General features: G+C 32.7%; 1 protein-coding gene across 1 annotated transcript in view; it reads right to left on the bottom strand.

Moving 5' to 3' along the window:
- Nucleotides 1–3847: 3847 nt before the first annotated feature.
- LOC145301436 (PDZ domain-containing protein 11-like) overlaps nucleotides 3848–18440 on the bottom strand; it is a 41735-nt gene continuing 27142 nt past the window's right edge. The window contains exons 6-7 of the mRNA XM_080144575.1: nucleotides 15569–15629; nucleotides 3848–3970 (exon numbers count right to left, since the gene is read on the bottom strand). Coding sequence (XP_080000701.1) covers nucleotides 3903–3970; nucleotides 15569–15629 — 129 coding nt within the window. The 3' untranslated portion in view covers nucleotides 3848–3902. The remainder of the gene's footprint in view (nucleotides 3971–15568; nucleotides 15630–18440) is intronic.

The raw sequence follows: 18440 nt of genomic DNA, 5'->3' as shown, positions 1-18440 counted from the left end.
GGCTTCAGCCACTGTCCCATTGATAAAATGTTGCATCTCTCTGCCTGTTCTACAAATATTTTAATGGTGAATGCTCTGACGAACTGCAAGCATGTGTGCCCGCTCGTAGTAAATACCTCTCGACAAACCCGGCAAGCAGCTAAATCCCACCCCTTTACAGTAGAGATCTCTAGGTGTAAGAAAGCCTTCTACTCCAATAGTTTCTTCCCCAGAACTGGTAGATTTTGGAACCCCCTTCCGGAATTCTGCTTTCCCAACAGTACTGACATGCAGAAGTTCAAGTGTAATGTGAACAGATATCTTGCTGCTCAACTCCTTTTATAATATCCATGCAACTTATGTTCCCAATAGTAGCCCCCTACTTCAAAGTGGCACTGTGCCTTGTTTGGGGGTGTAAAAAAAATGTCTTTTATTGAAATACTCCCTTAAAAAATAAAATTCTACTCGATTTCCACCATTAGCGACCACTACGCTCTTGCCCCAGTGACCACTTTACAATCATTAATCCTTGTCTGTGCGTGGGCTTCTGGCCTTGATAAGTGGTGACTTCCTTATAAAAAAACAAAAATTTCCAAGTGCCACTAACTAATTATTTTTTTTTGACTATCAACAGACACTGAGATATTTATTACATAAATAATTATAAGCAGATCAAACAAGGGAGATAACTGATAAAAATGAAAAAATGTCCGACGACAATCGTATTTCATGTAACATCAATCGTATTTCATGTAACCTCAAACATTAAATAATATCTAAAACAAATTAAGAAAAATAAGGAGGTAAATATTAATCTATATAAATAAAACAGTAGATGTGTCTGTTTGTAAATATTTAACTGATAAACTCTTAAACTATTAGTTACATAACACTGAAATTAAGAAGAAATAGTAATCATTAGAGCTGTGACAACAGCATATTCTTTTTCATTGTTTAGACTCTTGAGTATGTATCCGTTAATATCTTATATGTTTTTATATAGAGCGATATGGTTCTTGGTTGATTGACTGTGTCTTATTGGGTCGGATATACGCCTGAGAGTCAAAAGAATGAAAAGAATATGCTGTTGTCACAGCCCTAGTAATCATACACCAAGGATGATTTATAACACGTAAAATCTTTGGATGGATAACGCGTACAGAAATATGTCGGCAAGTTGAAATACAAAATGTTCATTTCAACTTTCCAACATATTTCTATTACTTTTACGCATGCGCAAATTCATTCATAGCTTGAAATGGTTGAAGTTTAAATCTTTCTTATCTATCTGTTGATAACTCAAACAGTAATGAACATGACTGGAGAACTAAATGTTTTGGTTTCGATTCTAACTGATGGCTTTCTAGTTATTTTTATTTTAACCTTTGAAATCAGTACTATATATATATAAACATAATATTCAATATAGTATTGGCTCTGTAATAACAAATACGAAATCTGCATGAATTAAAACATATTTAAGTGTGTTTTACAAACAGGCAAGGTCAGCACGCCCACCTCTCACTAGTAAATTAAAAAAATGACCCGAAAACAACACTCAAATATCAAGAAGTTTCATTGGATGCCGTGATGCTTTCTACTGTTAGCAAGAAATTATAATGCTGACTCATTTCTAACTAAACTAAAATGCATTATGGTAGATTTAATTTGTAGTTAAATGATTTTAAAACAGGTTTTTAAATTGTTTTATCTTCTTGCATGTTTGATTTCAATATTCAGTTGATAAAAGAAATAATAATTCGTATAATTATCAAAGTTACGTTGATGTGAGAAAAGCACATACATGTGAAGCTGTTTTATAATTTTAATATAAATTAACAATCTAAAATAATGTTGACGAATTGGGAATGATATCGGAAACATGCAATGTGTTTTTAGTATCATGTGTTAACACAATTATAATGCAGCATGTGTCCATTTTAAATGAAGTACTACATCCAATACTGCATCATGTTTCATCGATTCAATGATACATCTGTTTCATCAGTCAGATGATACATTCATGTTTTATCAGTTCAATGAAGCACCTATGTTTCATTGATCCAATGAGATGGAAAAAAATCAAAAACGTTTTTAACTTATTAACCATTCATGAACTCCATTTTGAATCTCAGAAAAGATATCAATAAACAAAACATGCCAAAGAAACAATGACAGGAAAGAAGATTGAATAAATGATTTGTTTTTTAAGAAAACAAGCATGAAAAAACAGAAAATAATATATTAGCAGGTAAAAACAGTAAATGTCAAAATGTTGATATAAAATCAAAACTAATGTTTTGGATTGGAATAAACAAAGTTTCTGTGAATGAAAAAAAAAGCAGGTTGAAAAGATACCTATCTTTTAGAGAATATGGTTGAGTATTTAATATTTTTAGTCAAGAAAGGTGAAAATGTTCAAGTATTGATTTGAGGTGATTTTTTTTATCTTTCCTTGTTTTGTGTGTGTATATATATATATATATATATATATATATATACACACAAAACATATATATATATATACAGGGTGAACCCCCCAAAAAACCGAGATATCTCCATATATTCACCAAGTGCCCTTATTTTACAGGATATGGCAGAATCAACGACCGTGAGTACACCAAGACCCCAGTGGGAGCTGGGACAAGAATAACTGTGCTAAATTTGGTTTGGAGAAAACACTAAGAAATGAGGCCTAATTAGAGTTGGGGCCCATTTTTTTTTTTAGTTACTCTGTATATACAGGGTGTCCAAAAAATCACTGAAAGGTTTTGAACTTAAATAGATTCTTTATTTTTGATATATTTCCATAACTTTAACACAATCTGACTAAGACATTGGGAAATTTAAAAAAAATTTTATTTATGAAAAATAATGCCTTTTAAATGTTGTCCATTTTCAATTTCGCATATTTGTGCTCTTTCCAAAACATTATTCATGACAGATTGCAGAATTTCTGGATTGCGATTTAACTCCCTTATTTTGTTCCTGATGTTTTATTTCAGTTCTTGCAGGGTTTGAGGTTTGACGTTTTGAGGTGTGCCAGCTTGCAGAACGAAATAAGGGAGTTAAATCAGTAACTGTTTGGACAGGTTTCCAAAATAATGTTTTCTCTCAAATACAAATTGTAGTTTTTAATCATCATCATCACTATCATCATCAGCAATTTAAACACGTTTAATGATGATGATTGGGATGAAGTTTAACATGATAATTCTTATTTTTCCAAAAGTTAACTTCAATTCCAGGTTTCAGCAGTGAAAACAGATGGAAGAGCAACTCCAAAGGGTGAAGACAGGATCATTCATGGCAGGAAAAAAAAATTAAAAAATTCTGTCAAAAATATTTATAGAAAAGTGATTGATTTTTTGCATTGATTCAATGCTGTCTATGGTGATATCGGAAAACGTGAGCATTGATTTTATTAATTTCTCATGTTGGGTTTAATTGTGATCGTCAAACTTTGACAAAACAAACTGGAATTGGCCTTGAGAAGTTGTTCTGATCTAAGTAGGGGCAATGCTTCCCTTTGAATCTCAGACATTGTGTCAGCTGCCACTTGAAATAGATGTTTGCATCATGCTGATTTGATTTGAAGATGCGGAAATGGATTCAAAATTTCATTTATCTGTGATGAAACATGAGATGATAGAGGAAAAGACTTTTATTTAGGCCAACATCGTTTCTTTAGCTGAATTGAAATCCATGATTAGACGAAAAAAATGGGGATTTTCAGAAAAACAAAAAATGATTCTAGAATATTTAGGGGTTGGATGATGAATGGTAAATTTCAAACTGAAAACAAAATTCATTGTTGGAAGTTTGTGCATTTTTTTATGAAACACACTTAAAAGAAAAAACAATGAAATTTATGCAAAAGTAGAAATTTTATCAAAAAATAATTAAAAAAAAAACAAAAACTGTTAATTTGAATTGTTATTCCACTGTAGCGATGTCAAATATCGACTTTTGTCAAAGGTTCGATCGTAACCTGAAAAATAAAAATAAAAACATTAAAATCCTCTGGCCAACAATTTGAATAATTCGAACAATAAAATGACGGATTTGTACAAAATAATAATGTAAATGAATAACTCTTGAAAAAACAAAAAAATGTATATTTTTTTCCATTCTTTTTTGCTAAAACCTTATGTTAAACTTTTATGAAGGACTACTATTAAGCTGCTCACGCTCACATGACACTGACAAACATCCTATTATAGTCTGACACATTTTCATCTTGCTATAAACAGTCATCATATTCCACCAGACTCAAACTTAACAAGTAACTTTTATCATCATAAAGATTTTACTCCAAGATTTTTTTCTAAGATTATATCTATAAAAGTGAACGTGTCTGTGTGTGTGTCTGTGTACATTTGCAATAACTCTGTCAATTTTCAGTGTTCAGACTCGAAATTTGATATACAGGTTACTGAGATGTGGGAAAAAATCTTTGTGATCGGTTTTCGGCCAGAAATTTGGCTGTTAAGGGGTTAAAGTTCAATGATTTGACCTTTGAGAACTCTATCAAACTTCTCTGACAATTTTATATCTAAAAACTTGAAATGTTTAGATATAGGTTCCTTGGACATGGATCTAACTTAAATACTTGATTTGAGCCAAAAACAATGAATATTAAGGTGTCATAATAGGGGTCAAAGTAAAAAAAAATTGGCTTTTTTTTTTTTGCTCAACATACACCTCCAAACACCCGGGCAATGCCGGGCTGAAATGTTAGCATATATATATATATATATATATATATATATATATATATATATATATATATATATATTGATGAATCGCACAGGTAAGAAATTCATTTTTATAGTATGAAAAGGTTAGTAATTGCAATTAAGAATAGAAAACTAGATCAAATGTTTGAAACATGTCTTCTTCCTAAGATTAAGGGTGGTGGTGTTTGATCAACACTGCTGGGGAGCCATAATGTAATATACTGTTTTGTTTTTAAATCCCCGAAACAGTGTTTCATGGTAAACAACTGATGATCCCTTGAAAAATAAATTATTGGTATTATAGTAAATTTGAGAGCGAGTTGATGCAGTGATTGCAGGTGATTAAATGACTTACTGACTAGATGGTTTTCTAACGAATGATAAAAAATATTTTTTTGTATAGTTTTAAAGGTTAAAAACTTCCAAGACTATATATATATATATATATATATATATATATATATATATATATATATATATGTGTATATATATATATATATGTATATATATATATGTATATATATATATATATGTATATATATATATATACATACACACATATATATATATATATATATATATATGTATGTATGTATATATATGTGGGTGTTGTGAAAAATGGCCATCTACCTTTCACCACCTATGTATAATGATCGTGTTAGAAATTACCTGTGACATCCTTCACCTGTGCCATCACAATCCCATCATCGCCACAAGATTTATTGATTTATTGTTAGTTAAAAAAACAAAAACACATATCGATGTACCAAACCTTAGGCTTAAATGAGTGAAAATTGTTCACTGAACAACCGGCACTTTGATTTGTTTTAAGTGGTCATTGCTTGTGCTGAACAAAGCACACTCTCTCCATCGGATTAACATGGTCTGTACAGGTGCACACATGTGCCACACGTCAGATGATAAAAGCAATCGCAGGATTTTCTTGTAAGATTGTTCCATCCCTTAGATCAGTTGTGAGCCAACACTAAAGGGCCTGATCCACCCTGATAAGCTTTCTGTGCAGCTGGGTACCATACCAGCTATTTCTTGGTCCTTGACTCTAACTGTTAGTTCAGTCTAGTGGATGCACTAACATCATCCCCTCACAAGGTTTGGCAGGTCTGCTGAGACCAGTACCAAGGGTATAGCTATGGAGCTAGCAAGTGAGAGATTTAGGATATGAGTGAGGACCAGTGATCTCTACTGTCCATCCTATTGGCCGCAGCAGCCACAGATTCAAAGCTACTACCTCTACCCAGAGCCCTCTATACCCTATATATATAATAAATTATATATATATAATAAATTATATGCATATATAATAAAGTAAAATCAATTTTCTTCCTATTTCTTTCTGTTAGACAAATTTCTGATACACGTTTTCAGGAAATTTTTTTTTGTTTCATTTTCTTTCAACTATTCTTTTTTTTTTACAGCTAAGCAATGTCTCCGAACATATTCAGCTGCAGAAGACGTTAGATGTAATTTAGCTTCATGTAAACACCCACTCCCACAAACGTAAATATCACCAGAAATTGGTCTTAATTTTGATCTCATATCATCATTGTTTCATTGGAAGATATTTCTACTGTCTATTAACGACACCACATCTTCGACCTAAATAACAGCTGCTCCCTTCCAGTATTTCTTCTTTCCGGGCATTCCAAATATATTTCATCAGTTTTTCTTTTTCAACTGACAGAATAAAAGAATAGCAAATTAGTTGTAAACAATGTTCTTTAAAGCGAGAGGTCACATATATTTACATTTCATTCATATATTTTTGTTATATGCTTTAAAGCGAGAGTTCACATATATTTACATTTCATTCATATTTTTTTGTTATATGCTTTAAAGCGAGAGGTCACATATATTTACATTTCATTCATATTTTTTTTGTTATATGCTTTAAAGCGAACATGAGGTCACATATATTTACATTTCATTCATATTTTTTTGTTATATGCTTTAAAGCGAGAGGTCACATATATTTACATTTCATTCATATTTTTTTGTTATATGCTTTAAAGCGAGAGGTCACATATATTTACATTTCATTCATATTTTTTTGTTATATGCTTTAAAGCAGGAGGTCACATATATTTACATTTCATTCATATTTTTTTGCTATATGCTTTAAAGCGAGAGGTCACATATATTTACATTTCATTCATATTTTTTTGTTATATGCTTTAAAGCGAGAGGTCACATATATTTACATTTCATTCATATTTTTTTTGTTATATGCTTTAAAGCGAACATGAGGTCACATATATTTACATTTCATTCATATTTTTTTGTTATATGCTTTAAAGCGAGAGGTCACATATATTTACATTTCATTCATATTTTTTTGTTATATGCTTTAAAGCGAGAGTTCACATATATTTACATTTCATTCATATTTTTTTGTTATATGCTTTAAAGCGAGAGGTCACATATATTTACATTTCATTCATATTTTTTTGTTATATGCTTTAAAGCGAGAGTTCACATATATTTACATTTCATTCATATTTTTTTGTTATATGCTTTAAAGCGAGAGTTCACATATATTTAAATTTCATTCATATTTTTTTGTTATATGCTTTAAAGCGAGAGTTCACATATATTTACATTTCATTCATATTTTTTTGTTATATGCTTTAAAGCGAGAGTTCACATATATTTACATTTCATTCATATTTTTTTGTTATATGCTTTAAAGCGAGAGGTCACATATATTTACATTTCATTCATATTTTTTTGTTATATGCTTTAAAGCGAGAGTTCACATATATTTAAATTTCATTCATATTTTTTTGTTATATGCTTTAAAGCGAGAGTTCACATATATTTACATTTCATTCATATTTTTTTGTTATATGCTTTAAAGCGAGAGTTCACATATATTTACATTTCATTCATATTTTTTTGTTATATGCTTTAAAGCGAGAGGTCACATATATTTACATTTCATTCATATTTTTTTGTTATATGCTTTAAAGCGAGAGGTCACATATATTTACATTTCATTCATATTTTTTTGTTATATGCTTTAAAGCGAGAGGTCACATATATTTACATTTCATTCATATTTTTTTGTTATATGCTTTAAAGCGAGAGGTCACATATATTTACATTTCATTCATATTTTTTTTGTTATATGCTTTAAAGCGAACATGAGGTCACATATATTTACATTTCATTCATATTTTTTTGTTATATGCTTTAAAGCGAGAGGTCACATATATTTACATTTCATTCATATTTTTTTGTTATATGCTTTAAAGCGAGAGTTCACATATATTTACATTTCATTCATATTTTTTTGTTATATGCTTTAAAGCGAGAGGTCACATATATTTACATTTCATTCATATTTTTTTGTTATATGCTTTAAAGCGAGAGGTCACATATATTTACATTTCATTCATATTTTTTTGTTATATGCTTTAAAGCGAGAGTTCACATATATTTACATTTCATTCATATTTTTTTGTTATATGCTTTAAAGCGAGAGGTCACATATATTTACATTTCATTCATATTTTTTTGTTATATGCTTTAAAGCGAGAGGTCACATATATTTACATTTCATTCATATTTTTTTTGTTATATGCTTTAAAGCGAACATGAGGTCACATATATTTACATTTCATTCATATTTTTTTGTTATATGCTTTAAAGCGAGAGGTCACATATATTTACATTTCATTCATATTTTTTTGTTATATGCTTTAAAGCGAGAGTTCACATATATTTACATTTCATTCATATTTTTTTGTTATATGCTTTAAAGCGAGAGTTCACATATATTTACATTTCATTCATATTTTTTTGTTATATGCTTTAAAGCGAGAGGTCACATATATTTACATTTCATTCATATTTTTTTGTTATATGCTTTAAAGCGAGAGTTCACATATATTTACATTTCATTCATATTTTTTTGTTATATGCTTTAAAGCGAGAGGTCACATATATTTACATTTCATTCATATTTTTTTGTTATATGCTTTAAAGCGAGAGGTCACATATATTTACATTTCATTCATATTTTTTTGTTATATGCTTTAAAGCGAGAGTTCACATATATTTACATTTCATTCATATTTTTTTGTTATATGCTTTAAAGCGAGAGGTCACATATATTTACATTTCATTCATATTTTTTTGTTATATGCTTTAAAGCGAGAGGTCACATATATTTACATTTCATTCATATTTTTTTGTTATATGCTTTAAAGCGAGAGGTCACATATATTTACATTTCATTCATATTTTTTTGTTATATGCTTTAAAGCAGGAGGTCACATATATTTACATTTCATTCATATTTTTTTGTTATATGCTTTAAAGCGAGAGGTCACATATATTTACATTTCATTCATATTTTTTTGTTATATGCTTTAAAGCGAGAGGTCACATATATTTACATTTCATTCATATTTTTTTGTTATATGCTTTAAAGCGAGAGGTCACATATATTTACATTTCATTCATATTTTTTTGTTATATGCTTTAAAGCGAGAGTTCACATATATTTACATTTCATTCATATTTTTTTGTTATATGCTTTAAAGCGAGAGGTCACATATATTTACATTTCATTCATATTTTTTTGTTATATGCTTTAAAGCGAGAGGTCACATATATTTACATTTCATTCATATTTTTTTGTTATATGCTTTAAAGCGAGAGGTCACATATATTTACATTTCATTCATATTTTTTTGTTATATGCTTTAAAGCGAGAGGTCACATATATTTACATTTCATTCATATTTTTTTGTTATATGCTTTAAAGCGAGAGTTCACATATATTTACATTTCATTCATATTTTTTTGTTATATGCTTTAAAGCGAGAGGTCACATATATTTACATTTCATTCATATTTTTTTGTTATATGCTTTAAAGCGAGAGGTCACATATATTTACATTTCATTCATATTTTTTTGTTATATGCTTTAAAGCGAGAGGTCACATATATTTACATTTCATTCATATTTTTTTGTTATATGCTTTAAAGCAGGAGGTCACATATATTTACATTTCATTCATATTTTTTTGTTATATGCTTTAAAGCGAGAGGTCACATATATTTACATTTCATTCATATTTTTTTGTTATATGCTTTAAAGCGAGAGGTCACATATATTTACATTTCATTCATATTTTTTTGTTATATGCTTTAAAGCAGGAGGTCACATATATTTACATTTCATTCATATTTTTTTGTTATATGCTTTAAAGCGAGAGGTCACATATATTTACATTTCATTCATATTTTTTTGTTATATGCTTTAAAGCGAGAGGTCACATATATTTACATTTCATTCATATTTTTTTGTTATATGCTTTAAAGCGAACATGAGGTCACATATATTTACATTTCATTCATATTTTTTTGTTATATGCTTTATGCAATAATAAACTATTTATTCCGAGGTGACACCAGCTACTTACATTTCCTCTTTTTTTCTTCTTTTGTAATTGACTACAAGACGGTCATCTTCAAGTCCAATATAAACAAGTTCTTGTTGAGCCGTCCTCTTAATCAAATTCTGCTCAATTTCTAACACTAATGATCATTATGCTGTAGTCTCAGTGACCACTTAAAAAAAAAATTCTTATGTAATTTTTTTTATGTCACCACATATGTCACCATTCTTATGTCACCATTCTTATGTAATTTTTTTTATGTCACCACATATCGAGGCCCGAATGTCACTCAAGGATAAGGGTTAATGAATGTAATGTGATAGTTTAGTAATTATTAATAGTGTAGATTGGGGAGAATTTGGATTATTTAAGAGGATGGCTCAAGTAGAACTTGAAGGCTACCATATTGTAATCAGTAGGAGAAGTGCTTTCCGACTCCCTGGAAAACCTCATCAGTTTACCCTGTATTTAAGAATTCAGGTGATAAGTCATCTCCCTCTCAGTACAGACAAATAAGTCTCCTGTGTGTTATGAGTAAGTTGCTGGAATCCATATTAAATAGAGAAATAGTCAACCACTTCAGCAGGAATAACCTTCTTAGTGACACACAATATGGTTTCCGCTCTGCAAGATCTACCGCAGATGTGCTGACGGTTATATCCCACAGGATTAGTGAATCTCTTGACAAAGGCTTCCTTTCTAGGGAAATTGCTCTTGACATATCAAAGGCCTTCGACAAGGTATGGCATAAGGGTCTACTTCACAAGATTTCCAGCTACGGTATAACTGGAAATGTTTTCTCAATCATTAAATCATTTCTCTCCGATAGGCTCATAAGAGTAGTGGTAGATGGACAAAAATCGGAGGCCTGCAATATAAATGCTGGAGTCCCTCAGGGGTCCATCCTGGGCCCAACTCTTTTCCTGATCTACATCAATGACCTCCCTAAACACATACTTAAATCATGATTCTCTCTCCTCTGATCTCGAGCGCGTGGTTCAGTGGGGGAAGATGTGGCTGGTTACCTTTAATGCATCCAAAACCAAACTCCTATCCTTACATCATCAACGCTCTGATCCCCATCTGGCATCAATTGTGATGGATGGCTCTCGTCTGGGTGAAGCTCGTGTTTTGACAAGCTTCTGGGTTTGACCTTTACTCCTGATCTGAAATGGAACACGTACATCAAGTCTGTTGCCAAGGTCGCTGGAAAGATGGTGGGATCCTTCTACCGCTCCAGAAGATATCTCACTACTGATGCAATTCTCCATCTATATAAAAGCCAAGTAGGTCCAAGGATGGAATACTGCTGCCATATCTGGGCACGAGCTGCTAAAAACAGCCTATCCTGCCTTGACAGAGTTCAAAATAGACTTCGTGGCTTAGTGGGGGATGCCCTTTTCTCTACCCTGCAACCTCTCTCCCACAGAAGAGACGATGCGAGCCTATCCTTGTTTTATCGTTATTTCCATGGCAGGTGCTCGTTTGAACTCCAATCTCTGGTCCCCCCTCGCCAATCTTTCACGAAAAACACCCGTCTAGCCTAAATCAAAACGCGGATTCCATGAACAAAGCTTCTTTCTTAGAACTGCACGCCTGTGGAACTCTGTTCCGTCTGCCTGCTTCCCACCGGACTACAACTTGGATGTCTTCAAGTCCAATGTTAACAAATTCCTAATGAACCGCCCCCTTAAGTAAACACTTCATCAAATCTCCACACTAACGGATTCATGGAATCTGCGTTTAGAATTAGGCACAAATATGAGTGGGGAAATTTGTTGATAGCAGTTGTAGCAAATTGAGTGCTTTTGTGAAAGTTTGGCAAGGGAGGATCATAGATTGTAATACTTTAAAATAGACACTTATGGTATTTTTGTTGCATTCCCACATTTGAGAATAGTGGTTTATCCGTTTTGAACAGAGAAGACACGTCCCACAAGATGTTGACTTAAATGTTGGTAGGTTTTTAACTTAATTTCAATTCTTTACAAAACTTTCATCAAAACATTTAATGAAGATATTTTCTTTCAAAAGAAAAATATCTTTGGAATCTGGGTACAGACTGTCAATACTTTGTATTTCTCGTTTTGATTGTTATATTAAAACACATTTATGCTATCGCCTGAAATCCTTCACAACTGAAACAATTTTTATTTTTGTTCCTTTTCTACATGTTAAAAAATGATCCTGGTGTCTAACTCTGTCCCGTGGGGAGGCAAAGTAATAGGAACTTCAAGGTGGATAAAAACGATTTATGACATGCTCTGAAGTCGTTATGTTTATGATAACATGATCTAAACTATGCCTACAGAATATAAAGTTTTTAAACGCGAAGAGCTCAAGCTTCTCACAAGAACGATTCTTTATCGTTGTGCCACAGATTAGAAATAAAACTTTATATTTAATGGACGTCAGAAGTTTTTAAAGTTGCACGAATATGAGATCAGTTTACATTATTGACAGATTATTAATTTGTAATGCTTATGTTATTTGTTTTGACTGATGTACGAAAAAGTGGTCAAGAAACAAATGTGTAACAAAGAAATGTTACCAAAGGCAAGTTACTCTTCTACCTACCTGGATAAGTTTTTGGCGTTTTAACTGATTTTAAAGTTTGTTTTAAGTGTGAAATGCAAGTTGTGCTGAGCGCTTAAGTTAAAATGAAAACAAACATAGCACCATGGCGCTCTTGCATTTGGAGTCCTGAGAATCAGTCAAAAACTCGAAAGAATGTTTTTAAATACTAACAGAAGTCCACTGAACAAATGTCAGAATGATATTTTTGGAATTGCCACCAATAAGAACGTCCTCTGCTTTTCTCTCCCAGTTGAGCTACAGCAGAGAACTGTGAAGCAATATAAGGTAAACAATGTGAAATCATCTTCAAATTTATGGAAGAAAAAATCTGACTGAAAATCTGAGATGAATCACCAATCGACGAAACTACATGGTTTGTCACTTTATGTAATGTGATAACTTAACGAGTTACAACTTAATAAGAAACATCATATTTGAAATATTTTACAGACTTTTGTATGAGCAAAGACGATTATGTTACATCTAAAGTGGAAACTCCTTAAAAAGATAAGATCACGTTACATCTGATGTTGATTTCGAGCCACAACATTACATCATGACTCGGCACTGAACAACATCTGACATTTGATAACTAAAGCCTACCAACCTGAACAAGTTGCACCTTCTTACTGGCATCACTCCTACAAATGTCAAACAGATCACAAAAGTTATCGATGATGAACATCAGAGTGGTCCAATGACTAAAGTGAAGGAGAAACTTCCTCATCCAATGACATACTCCTAACAACATCTCAAGAAGAGATCAGACTACAACTGTGGACTAGACGGCAGAGAATGACCCCCCACCCCTACACTGATATAGGAATCTCCCCTTCTGAAGCCCTCCATTCCAGTTCAGAAGCACCCTTGCTCCAGTGGAAAAAACTACGCCACCTGAGAGCAGAAATGGAGCGATCAACAGACGGGAGTACAAAACTGACCTAACCATCTGCAACTATAGAGAGGAGGACCATATGATGTAATACTGCCATTGTTTGCCCTCTACTGTCCAACCGGTGAAAGATCTGGAAGAATATAAAAACAGGTACTATTGCAATTTGTTTATTAAGGGCAGAAAGCAAAGAAAGCATTAAATTTTGTTAGGTGGGTCGGATATCGGTATTGTGTTCGTAAGTCGTTTTTTTTTCTTAAGTGCTTAAGCAAATAAATACCCAGCATTGAACAACACCTGTTACTCGATTCCAACCAATCTGAACAATCTGCATCTCATCACTGGCATTGCCCCTTCAAATGTGAAATGCGAAGTGCAATGCGTTCATCAGAACACATTCTATTAAAGTACTTGTAAAACAGGCACAGGGATGCAACATTGTGGTGATGGAAAAGAAGTTGCCTGTTAAGTAAAGATTACACAGACTATCAGTGATGAATGCTATCTCTTTCATAGATGTCAAACAACAGTCCAATTACTGAAGTCAAAGAAAAGCTTCTTCAGTCATGTTAAACCTCTAGCAACATCTCAGGAAGAGACTAGACTATGGCTGTAGATCAGACTGCTAAAGAATGTCCTCCCCTCCTACTGTCTTAGGAATCTCCCCTTCTGACCCTTACCACCTCCCGGTTCAAAAGCACCTTGGCTCCAGTGGAAAACAACCATCTGAGAACAGAAATAGGAAGTTCAAAATCTGTTATCACCAGACGAGACTACAAAACTAAGCCAACCATCTACGGTGCAGATTGAACTATGATTAATTCACATAACACAAACATTAGTTAAATTGTGTGTAGGTGTTGTGCTTCCTACATGCATTCTGTCATTGTCAGAAATATAGAGGAGTTGTAATTCTTGAATTATACGGAGGAGTAACTTTGTACACATATGAAATAAAAATGTTAGACAGCTTTAAGAAACTGATTTCCTTCCAAACTAACATATCTCTGACCAGGTCTTTATTTATCCCTCTTTCTATCAATTTCATTTTTATCACTCCCATGTTTTCCTTGTCTTCCCCTGCAAACTAAACTTGCTACCTCAACTGTTCTACATCTACTAACCCAACAACTTTTATCCATTGCTTTAATGTGGTCATACCATTGAAGTCTCCTGTTCTATACATATTTCCCGATATTGTCCGGAATTAATCTACCCGAGACCAGAATGGTCAATCAAAAGTTGTCATGATTAGATGGGGCTACAAAACTGATCAAACCATTTACGAATGTGCACAGGAGGAGGAGGAGCACATAATGCAACACTGCAATTGTTTGCCGTCTGCTTCCCAACCGATGCAGCTTGAAAGGTTTTGCAGAATGCAACTATGATGCAAGGAATTGTGCAAAACAAGTTGGAAACTGTAGCATGACGACATGCTTGAAAAGCACAGAAAAAGATGAAGACGAGTCATTAAGACGTGGATAGTGATCTTTTCATTGTGATGCAGATATAGTTATGTGCTCATAAGTTAAGCGACGTTACTCCTGGCCAGTACTGAATGGGTGACCATTAAGGAAGACATGCAAAAAAGGCGGGAAACTGTTGTATGAACACATGCTCCAATGACATGCAAAGAAGACAAATGACGAACCACAAATGATTGATCGATCATTGCAGCTGAAATTGTTTTTCTATTGAAGCATTCGATAATCTGAGAACTACTCTAACAACAAAAAACAAACAAACAAAAAAACAACCCCTTTGGAATGCACAGACAAAGTTCACTGCATTTTTAGTTGTTTATGTATCATGCAGGAGACATACTGCACAACTCTGCAAAACCCAACGACATCTTGGAGACAAAACATTTTCTTTGTCCCAAACGAATTACAAATATACAAAACACAAGGAAAAGAATGTCGATTTTGAAAATTGTACAGAAAAAAACTTACCGAATGGAAAATAGCGTACAAGCATGTTTATAGTTGTATTCAATTTTAAAATTTTCACAGCCTGTTTTTGAAAATAAAAGCAAAACACAAAAGTCAGTTTAAAATATTTGTACAAAAAAAAAAAAAATTGTACCAAAATAGGGAAAATACAATTGTCTATTTTTCTATAAAAAGAATGAAATATTACAGGACTTGCTTAACTTAGTGATTACTAAATTATTCTGTTCACAGAATGACCCCCACCCCCACCACCACCACCAAAAACTGCGACCAAAAAATCACTAATAAAATTCAATTTTTTTTATACGAATAAACTTCAATTTTTACCGGACTTTACGTTTTAATAATGAATATCCAACAGTTTTTATTTATCATAGTTTAATAATATGCTGAAACTATTTGGCGATCAGTAAGAATATATGAATGACCTCGTTCACAGTTACTTGACTATGACTCTCCAATATTTTATTGTAATATCTATCAACATATTTCTAGACAATTCCTTATCTTCCATCACAGCCAAAATCAAAAACTGTTGGCGATTCATGACTAAAACTTGGGGGACAAGTCATGCATAGCTTGAAGTTTGTACCAAATATGGTTGGATTGCAAAAAGGGTTAATTTAATAATTATTAATGATTCCATGGTAGGTGACAATAAATTTGGGTCATCTTGTGTGGCTGAAAATGTTGCTTACATTTAAGAGAAGGAAGAGGATGAGGCATGCTTCTCGTCAGCTTTAGGGTTTTTTTGTTTTTTTTTAGCTTTCACCATTTTTCAAAGGTCACACACTTCTTAGATTGTGTTGCTACATCATTTTTTATGATTTTCTGACACCTTTTCCACTTAAATGAAAATCTTAATTCTTTTTTTTTGTTTTAAATGTTTTTTTTTTTATTTACATTAGTTTGAGGAGATCAAGAGGCTCCTTCCTGGAGCTAACGATTCATTTTATTAAAATTTGAATTGTTATCGAACGGATCTGTTAAGAATATACTTGCATTTCATTACAGCTTGGTCTTCCAGGAATTGTCTAAGTATTTTTAAAGATTATTTTTTGATTAGGCCAGTTGCTCTACAACAACCAGTATAATTTTTGTATCTTTTAGAAACCATATTGTTCTTAAAATCATTTTGGGATCCTGATTCTGTTATCTTTTTCTGTTTTTGTTTTTGTTAAAGCCATAATCATTTGGAATTGTTACATCAATGTCTTTTAAACCTTTTTTGTTGAAATAAAACAAGGAAAGTTAAATTATTTAAACAATAAAAGTTTAATAGAATAATATTTTAAAACTTTTATTGAAAAAATCAATTCAGGTAACTTGTATGGCTGGAAATGTTGCTTACACATGAGAGGAGGATGAAGGGGAGGAGGCATGCTTCTCGTCAGCAGATAAAACATTGCTTTAAAGTCTTTGCTTTTTTTTAACTCTTCACCATTTTCCATTTTTTTTTATGTTTATTATTCAAAGTGTATCACTTCTTTTTTCGGTCTGATGAGATGGGTATCTCTAAATTGAGATTCCACTGAAACATGCATGCACATATGTAACCTATAATGTTTGTATAATAAACAGACTATATACGTGCTCTGTCCTCCATTGAGTACTCTTTAATAAACATACGGATTTTAGTGGATCTACATCTAGGAAAGCAAACAATAAAACCATTTTATATATATATATATATATATATATATATATATTTTTTTTTTTTTGTATATTTTGGCAGCAAGTCATTATTTAGACACGTCTGATTGAACACAACAGAGTTATTCCTTTTTCCGACTTTTCTGGAAATCTTTTTTTTTTTGAAATTCAATTTTCACCCCAAACAAGGCACAGTGCCACTTTGAAGCAGGGACTTAATTAGCGGGGTCATTATGAAGGGAGATGAGTATAAAGATGTTTGTTAACATTACATTTGAACTTCTGCATATCAGTGCAGTTGGGAAAGCAGAATCCCGGAAGGGAGTTCCAAAGACCCGCAGTTCTGGGGAAGAAACTATTGGAGTAAAGGCTTTCTTGCACCTAGGGATCTCTACTGTAAAGGGATGAGACTTAGTAGCTTGTCGGGTTTGTCGGAGGTAGTTACGTCGGGGAGGTACAAGTGTTTGCAGTTCGTTAGAGCATTCACCATTAAAGTATTTGTAGAACAGGCAGAGGGATGCAACATCTCGTCGATGGGACAGAGGCTGAAGCCTAGATGACAGTTCAGGACCTATCAGGTTGGCGACTCTCTTTTGAACTCTGTCCAGGAGCGAGAGACAAGCAGCAGATGCACCAGCCCAGATGTGACAACAGTACTCCATACATGGGCGAATGGTGGCCTTATAGAGGTATAGGATACTAGCAGGCGTAAGTAGTTTTCTAGCACGGTAGAGGGAGCCAACCTTCCTTGCAGCAGCCTTGGCAATGCTCTTAATGTATCTATTCCAGTTCATATTCCCTGTAAACGTTAGGCCGAGGAGTTTAAAAGAAGTACTTTCAGGCAATGTGTTCTTGGCCATTGCTATTGGTGGTAGAGAAGGTTTCTTGTAGTTATTGAAGGAAACAAGCTTAGTCTTAGCAGCATTGAATGTGACCATCCATTTTTGTCCCCATTCCACTACAGATTGGAGGTCATTCTCTAGTGTTTCTGCCATTTCCTTGGATATGTGTTCATTTGTTTTCCCCTCATATCTGTTATAGAGAGTGGTGTCATCGGCAAATATACCCATCTCCGAAACAATTTTATGAGGGAGGTCATTTATGAATATCAGAAATAATAGAGGTCCAAGGATAGACCCCTGAGGTACTCCCGCATTTATGTCATATTGTTTGGATGTCTGACCGTCGAGGACAACTTTGATTTTCTATTACTTAAGAA

The sequence above is a fragment of the Euprymna scolopes genome, chromosome 2 (genome assembly GCF_053919585.1).
Source record: "Euprymna scolopes isolate OS-2025 chromosome 2, ASM5391958v1, whole genome shotgun sequence".
NCBI lineage: Eukaryota > Metazoa > Mollusca > Cephalopoda > Sepiida > Sepiolidae > Euprymna > Euprymna scolopes.
The sequence above is the reverse complement of the archived record's forward strand: the minus strand, read 5'-3'. Positions and strand labels throughout refer to the sequence as shown.